Source organism: Corythoichthys intestinalis, chromosome 5, assembly GCF_030265065.1.
Source record: "Corythoichthys intestinalis isolate RoL2023-P3 chromosome 5, ASM3026506v1, whole genome shotgun sequence".
NCBI classification, from domain to species: domain Eukaryota; kingdom Metazoa; phylum Chordata; class Actinopteri; order Syngnathiformes; family Syngnathidae; genus Corythoichthys; species Corythoichthys intestinalis.
The window spans coordinates 34,620,722-34,629,059 of NC_080399.1; the positions used below are offsets into that span (position 1 = coordinate 34,620,722).

At 36.7% G+C, this 8,338-nt stretch overlaps 1 protein-coding gene across 6 annotated transcripts; it reads right to left on the reverse strand.

Moving 5' to 3' along the window:
- Positions 1-15: 15 nt before the first annotated feature.
- On the reverse strand, positions 16-6,745 carry tph1a (tryptophan hydroxylase 1 (tryptophan 5-monooxygenase) a). Of its 6 annotated transcripts, none has more exons than XM_057835838.1 (12): positions 6,615-6,696; positions 6,470-6,545; positions 4,589-4,736; positions 4,255-4,438; positions 4,079-4,179; positions 3,940-4,007; positions 3,673-3,869; positions 3,458-3,593; positions 3,254-3,380; positions 3,080-3,175; positions 2,634-2,767; positions 17-2,521 (listed from the first exon to the last, which is right to left on the reverse strand). In XM_057835838.1, the coding sequence occupies exons 4-12, from the start codon at positions 4,298-4,300 to the stop codon at positions 2,347-2,349; spliced, it is 1,080 nt and encodes a 359-aa protein (XP_057691821.1). In that variant the 5' UTR covers positions 4,301-4,438; positions 4,589-4,736; positions 6,470-6,545; positions 6,615-6,696; the 3' UTR covers positions 17-2,346. The 6 variants fall into 6 exon arrangements, with proteins under 6 accessions (XP_057691817.1, XP_057691821.1, XP_057691818.1 ...); XM_057835835.1 differs by having other exon boundaries at positions 18-2,521; positions 4,605-4,736; XM_057835837.1 differs by lacking the exon at positions 6,615-6,696 and adding an exon at positions 4,817-4,936 and having other exon boundaries at positions 18-2,521; positions 4,605-4,736; positions 6,470-6,546.
- Between the last annotated feature and the right edge of the window lie 1,593 nt (positions 6,746-8,338).

An 8,338-nucleotide genomic window follows, 5' to 3' on the forward strand; every position in this document is an offset into this window, starting at 1 on the left:
AATAGGGATGCGCGACACTGCCGTAAACTTCTGGTTTAAAATGCTAGCAGAGCTGTTTATTAGTTATGTAGTTTTTTATTGTCTTACAACCAATGTTGTCCTGAAATTCGAAGACCAGATGAAAATTTTCAAACAATGTTCTTCTAATACATTAAAATTAATACAAATACACAATATTGGTATAGATCTTACAGTACAAACTACAACGTCATACCCGATTAGAAGTCATGGAGAACCTTTCGACCCCGTTGATATTTCCAGATTGATATATGCAGCCATGGCGCTTGACGTTTCAAGAGATATTTGTATTAAAATAGACAGAATTTATTCAATTTCATTTGGAAAAACAAAATACATTACATAAAAAAGAATGTTATGATAAATAATGTAGCTTCAGGAGGTTTTAACGCTTCGGACTTTACCTCTTTAAATGCATCATTTAAAATTAAATGGATTAAATTATATTTGAGAAATCCCAACTCAATATGGAATTTCATCACTACACACATTTTTAAATCTGTAGGAGGTCTGGAATATTTTGTTGAGGTGTAATTACAACATTTCTAAGTTACCCGTTAAATTAGCCAAATTCCACACTCAACTTCTTATGTCATGGTCAATGATATATAAACACACATTTTCACCACATAGATATTACATTTGGAACAATCAAGATATAAAATATCGAAATAAATTTTTGTACATTGAAAGATGGGTCAAGAATAACATTTTTCTCTAGTTAGTCAATTATTGAATGATGAAGGTCAACTTTTTACATATGAAGAATTTTGTTCTGCTTATAGTATTGTTGTTACACCTCTGGAATATTCTATCGTGTTTGATGCGATCCCAGAGGGCTCTCCAAGATTATTACAATGTTCACCTAAAGGTGGAAATTGTGACATTCCAATCTTTGATCCAAAGTCCCTGTTTATTGCTCACAAATGTGCATTATTAAGTTCTGAAGCCTCAAGCAATTGTGTGAGGGGACTTCTTCAAAGAGAGATAGTTTCCAAACCTGCTGCAATTTTTTATTTGGAATAATTTATATGAAAATATTGAATGGAAACAGACTTGGCTTTTGCCTAGAAAATATCTATTGAGAAATAAAGTTAAAGAAATCACACCCAAAATACTTCACATGTGTTATCCTGTAAAAACAACAATGGTAAAATTTTAAATTAATATTGATACATTATGTTCTTTTTGTGCAACTGCAGTGGAAACTATCTCCCATTTGTTTCGGGAATGTACATACTCTCACGTATTTTGGGTTGACTTGAATAATTTTATCAACTCCAAAGTTGAACCCTCATTAAAATTAGTTTTTACACATATTGTGTTTGGCCTATCTATCTTAATTTAATGTTGGCAAAATTTCACATTCACTGTGTAAAATATGCGAATCAAAGACCAAATTTTTATGTTTTTGGAAAAATGTTGTCTTTACATTTGGACGATTTAAGTTCCTCTTTGAATCCAAAGGCTATAAGGATCAAAATATATTGCAAACAATACAGCTTGTGTTGAAAATAACCCCGACCCTTATTATTTTGTTGTTGTAAATTGTTGATTATATGTGAATTGTCTCGCCCTATGTTTGTATATTTGTATTTGTTGTTAACAAAGTTTGTTTGAAAAAAAAAAAACTTTCGACCTCCCTCCCCCACCCCCCCTCCACAATATTTGCATAAATATCAGACATGTATTATATGAAGTTATCGTATCTATACTGTATATTGGTCTGTATGAACGTATTTTTGATTCAGCTGTCCTGTAGTTGTAGCTATTTTAATTGGAGGTGTTAACATAAATTTTGGGTGAAACAAAGGGCAACGGTCAACGCTGTCATAATAAATGGCCAAAATGCTTTCATAACATTGCTGATATAATTTCCCTCTATATTATACAGGGAAAAATATCATGATACACAATAAGAATACAAAGTTACATTTTATATTTAATTACTGATGTAAGGAAAATTAATTGGATAATAGAACAAAACAATGCAAACAAACATCATAATATAATGTACGACAACAGGTTGGACAACAAGAGGGACTGGAATTTGGGTTTTTGGGGGAGAACAAAAGCATCACAAACAGTTCGCAGGATAGAAGCCAGTTAGGTGAAAATAGAATGCTCTGTGGGTTTGTGCAGTTCACCGATATCATACATTGTATATCTTTGTACACTGGGAAAAACCATGTACCACGCAGGAGGGAAACAATTTTTTCCCCAAATGACAGCACATTCATTGTAATGACAAAGATGACACACAGGCAGCATATCTAAAGCAGTACTTAGGGGAGTGACACAGATTGGCTGCAAGCGAGATTTGAAATTTCAGACTCCAAGCTGCTTGTTGAGGCGGTTCAGAGCATCGCCCACAATGTCGAGCTCATGTCGGAGTTCTTCCACAACACTGTTGATGCTGGGAGTGTCTTTAAGGACATCCACACTCTGGGTGTAGGGATTATACCGTACTGTGAAGGGACGCTTGATGGTCTTGGCAAACTCCCTGAAAGAAGTAAGATAAAGTACTTTTACTCATGAAATGCTACATTGGTTGTTATAATCATATCAATTTCAAAATTGCATTGAAGGAAAAATTGAAAACAGATTATGTTCACCTCATCTTGACTTTTGCCTCCTCAAAGCTGTCCGACACAAAGTAAACATCCTGAAATGTTGTAATTATGCATTCTTGTTTGGATGTTACTTTGGGGTCAAATGGCATTATCTTTGATTTTCCAGAAAGGGCATGCTGAAAGATGGGAAAATGCATTTATAAGGAATCAGATTGTTGGTATTCAGAAAAGAGGACTTTTTTTTGTTATCTTGAATCTTGTTAAAAGTGTTTTGTCAACATATTTATCAGTAATTTAGCGAAAATTAGTAATCATTGAATATTTATTTCATTGAGTGCACACATACATTTCCCAATTGGAACACCTACGTAACATCCAGTATAAAAATAGTCTCAATTGAATTCCAATTTAAATTTGAACCAATAAAAAAAATCCAGAATAATATTGTTTGGTCCAATGGAAGTTCTACGCAAACACTTTGGTTTTACCTTAAGCTCACTGATGGATGACAACAGTCCAGCCCCATATGCCCTTAACTGTCCTTCTTGTTTACATAGGCCAAACTCTACTGTGAAGAAATAACACTGAAATAAAACCAAAAAAATTGTCACAAATTTAGAGTCAGAACTGGTTGAAATGCAGACTTCAGCAAGGTCACTCACTGTGGCCAATTTCTGAATAGAATCATCCGAAGCGCCCAGTGACGCCAGACCAATCTCCTGGGAAAACTGTGCAAAACTGGGTTCTGCCAGCAGGGGGACGTGACCCAGCAGCTCGTGGCATGTGTCTCTAGATAATGACCAGCAAGGCAGTTTTCCATGAATAACAGCTTTCTTTTTCACATTTGCGTGCTGTTTAATACTTACGGCTCAGGGGTGTATAAGGGATCAGAGCTGTGCCGCACATACTGGGTGCAGTGGAAAACACGGAAGGCCAAACCTGCCAGGAAGTCACGAGGTGACAAGTAACCAGCCACTGGCCTGATGGTGAACCCTGTGCGTTCTGAAGAACAGAAATCTTTTTGAATGAATAATTGAAAATAAACAGATGTCATACCCTATAAAAAGGAAATAAAGCCCACCCCTGAGGAAACGAGAGACGTCTTCCAGCTGAGGAATGTTGTCTTCTCGACATTCACAGTATTTGGACAGCAGTGGCAAGTTCTTTAAGTATTCCCTACATGCGTGGCTGGGGTACAACTTGTTGAGCTCTCTGTACACAACACCCCATGTCTTCACTTCCTCCTCCGTGAACTCTATACGAGGAATCGGCTCTCCGCTGCAGAACGCAGGAAATCCCAGTTTGAGTCAAGAAAAACATATCTTAATCAGCATTATTAAAAGCTTACTGTTTGTAGGCCATAGCGAGATCAGCAAAATACTTTCTTCTTTTGCGGTAGACATTGTCTTTGAAACCCTGATGGAGAAAAATACAACAAATGAGGAATACTAAAGAGAGTGTAACTAGAAGAACTTGGTCCTACATACCGGATGGTCAGCATCCAAATCTGAACCATACATCAAGACACGATTAGCACACTTATCCAAGTCAGATATTTTCTTTGGGAACCACGGTACTTTCTGCATATCTGGAAATAGAGTTCTGTGAATCGGAAATAGGATAACGCCACACTTATGTACACTCCTCAAAGCTGCCTTCATACCTTCCTCCTGTAGACAGGAATTATCTAGAGGCTCCATTTCCACCATGTTCACATGCTTCCGCAGCAGCTGGATGATTTCATTGAGTTGTTCATGGTTGCTGTCGCAGTCCACAAATATTTCAAACTCTGAGCTGCGCCTTTTCGATTTCCTGGACTCGATGTGCACAAGGTTGACATGATTTTGCTAGAACAAATCATGAGAATGGCTGTTGAGCTTACCTTGCAGTTAAATTGAGATTTAAATGAGCTGTGGATGTGACTATCAACTAAATGCTGTGAAAACCTTAATTCTACTATGCAAACTACAGTATGGTACAGTAAGTAATTAAATTACCAGTATGTGCCCTTACTTGGAAGAGTTTCAGTGCCTTTACGAGTCCTCCTACTTCATTCTTGAGGGAAAAGATAATTGTTGCTCTGCCTTTCTCTGGCGTATTCTTCTCAGTGTTTTCCTCTATTTTTGTGAATGTTGATTTGTTTATCTGGAAACAGAAATTAGTCATTGTAACATTGGGAGTACTGATATGAAAGATAAAATTATGAACTTTCTAAATTTCAGCACAGTTATATATTGTTTCCTTTCCCGATCTTATTTCACTTGTTCGTCGATGACTTGTTCGTACTGCAAGGCCTCTTCCCAGGTCACAATTGTGAATGAGAAGCTGTCCTTCACTGACTTTACCTGGTCAAATAAAGGTTACCAATACTACTAACTCAATTACTGCCAGTCCACGTATGCTTTTAGTATTTCATATTTACATAGTATGTGTTGTGGTAATCAGGAAAAGAAGAAAACTTTTTTTGAACACCCATTGAGTCAAAATGATTTGTGTGACTTGCATATCTCATACTTCTTCCCTAACACATTGAAAATTCAATTAAATCGGGTTTGGCATACATTCTCAAATAATTTCCCCCATATTTAACCACCGGTAAATTCCAAAAGATGAAATTGAATATACATATATGTCCTAGAACTAAAACATAGTTCCAGGACTACTACTAGGACTGCCTTTGACGGTAATGGATGTTCAATCACGTCTATTGCCGTTAATGGGTGTTTTATACCTTTTCTTAATTTCACTAACACTACACATACTCTCTGAACAGTCTAAAATCTAACTAAGCTAGTAGTGAAAAATACAACAGCAGCAAAACATGTCATCACTTAGTAGCATTTGACCACCCATAAATCCCAGGAACGTCTTGGAAACAAGCATCACCGCATGGTCCCAGTTTTTTCCCTCTCAAATCACATATTAATTGTGTACATGCATGCGGACAACAGAATGTGGTAAGTGTGTCAATGCCTCAACCAGACAGAGAGACGGTGTGCACGCAAGCCGAGATTAATGTCACGAGACTCCCATTTCAGAACCTGGGACAGTACCCTCACGTTGACGCACATATGCTCATGCATGGGAACATTCTTTTTAATCCTGCTAAGGTAACCTGTGACATAGTGGGATCAACTACAACAACAACAAAATAAACAACATAAAATCAAAATCAGCTTTAAGATCACACTAAATTTAAGGGATGTTTATATTAGATAAATTCTTCACAAATAATGCACACATTTTTCAACAAGATTTGTTTGAATGTTGGTGCCGCCTACCATATTTTTCCTTTCAAGCGTAGCACAGACCACCCGAGTAAGAATTTTTCGGTGGATCGATGTCTGTACAGCCCCTGAAAACATCACTGGATCAGGTTGCTCAGGGTCAACTCTTTGCGTCTCGGTTTAACCAAGATGAACTTGTCTCTGTTTCCCTGAATCGCTTTACAGCAATCGCATTTAGAGTACGGGAAAGCCTATTATTAACCCCTAGTGGGTTGAAATCTGAGTAGGCAACACACATTTTACCACCCAATGTTTTATAGTAGTTTACCTACTGCTTTGTATACTAAATACTTGCTGTATAACAACAAAATGATTGTGGTTTTAGCTGTTCATGATCCCGATTACACTTACAGTAATATCTATTTAAAAAAGTATAAATTGCAAGATTATTGCAAATCATGTATATCCAAATAAACAATGTCAACTTCGGGTGGAAATGGCTAAAAATTACAGTATATACTAGCAAAAGTCATTAATAAATATATACATGTTTTTTTAAAGGCTGAGAAATTAATATACTGGTTAAAAAATATCAAAATGAACCTGTGCAGGCTTGTTTATATATGGAAAATTATTGGAAAAAATCCTTACCTCATTGTTAAGTAGTTTTTCTTCATAAGCAATGTTTATGGAGTCAAATGATCTCCCCCTTCGAGGTCCGTCAATCCTGTTAGAGTACATTTCAAAGAGCAGCAAGGTTTTTTTTAATGTTTTTTTTACCCCACCTCTACTTTACCTATTCAGTCGTTGCAGATGGATTATCTATGTAACCCCCTCTATGTAAAGTAGGATGTGTAACCCTTAGGAGCAGCACACATTACTATTTAACCACCGAGAGGAAAAGGAGGGGTCTCAGGAGAGTAATAATCTCAGGGACAGCAGCAAATGAAAAAAGAGCAACATCACTCATGTAATTTGGGTGGAAGAACAAAAGGACCATGTTTAATTTAAGAATAATCACAGAGCCAGATTTTGGTGGGAAAAAATGCTTTTCATGGTTGAGAAGTCAATGATTGTATGCAATTGAATTTATATGGCAAAAAAATTAGTGAGATGTGTTATGAACATTGAAATTGGTGCCCTAAAACCTTTTTAGGTTATATTCCTGTTGTTAACCAAAGAGGTCATTGTTTAAGTAGATTTAAGAGTGGACCACCTGCTTTTATTGTGTAATCACCACAATATGCCCCCCCTTCAAAAATCCATTGCTTTGCTTTGTAAGCAGCTCTGGCTTTGGGTGCACATGACCAAATAATCTGAGTGTTTTGCATTCTCCAACACAGTGAGTGTTTTAATAAGATCAAGATATTACAGTAAGTAAAAAAGGCCAATTAAAATGAGTGCAAGACTTAAGAAACTTACAACTACACGGCCACTCTTACCTGGAAGAGCTGATGAGATGACAACTGTGGTGGGCTGTACCTGTGATGGTACATGTGGCCGATGCACATGTTGCCTGTCTCAGGTGGTCCTAGCCTGTGTCACCCGTGACAGGGAAAACTGGTTTACACAATCGAGGAAGCAGCGAGGCCAACTTCCTCTAATCAGAAGCTAAAGCCAAGTCAGCTCCTACTTTAGATACTGTATGATGTTTAGGGCAAAAAAAAAAAAAAAAAAAAAGGGGGGGGGGGAGCAGTCATTTTCCAGCCACAATATAAACCCTACCAACAATAAAGTGAATTCTTAGTTTGTTTTGAATGGTCCTTAGGATTAAATTGTGAGCTCTAATTCATATTTAAAACAAATCTGCGCAACACCATTAACGTATATTGGAAATGTGTTACCAATGCAGAGGGAGCTTCTGCTCATATTGTATAAAATGGAAATAATCATGGGTGTACAAACAGGATCTTCATAGTCTGAGCTGTAAGCCAAACGGCAATAAACGTGTGTGTTCGTTCGTGTATGTACATATATATATACTGTAAATGGCAATAAATGAATAAATGGCATATATATATATATATATATATATATACTTGTCCTTTAAAATTAGCATATTGTGATAAAGTTCATTATTTTCTGTAATGTATTTCTAAACATTAGACTTTCATATATTTTAGATTCATTACACACAACTAAAGTAGTTCAAGTGTTTTATTGTTTTAATATTGACGATTTTGGCAAAAAAGTAAAGAAAAGCCAAAAATCCCTATTTCAAAAAATTCGCCTATTTCATCCCACCAAATACAAAAAAGTGTTTGTTTTTTTATTTAAATACGAAAAAGTCAACCTTTAATCAATTATATCAGCTATGCACTCAAAACTTGGTCAGGAATCCTTTTGCAGAAATGACTGCTTCAATGCGGCGTGGCATGGAGGCAATCAGCCTGTGGCACTGCTGAGGTGTTATGGAGGCCCAGGATGCGTCGATAGCGCCTTAAGCTCATCCACAGTGTTGGGTCTGGTGTCTCTCAACTTCCTCTTCACAATATCCCACAGATTCTCTATGGGGTTCAG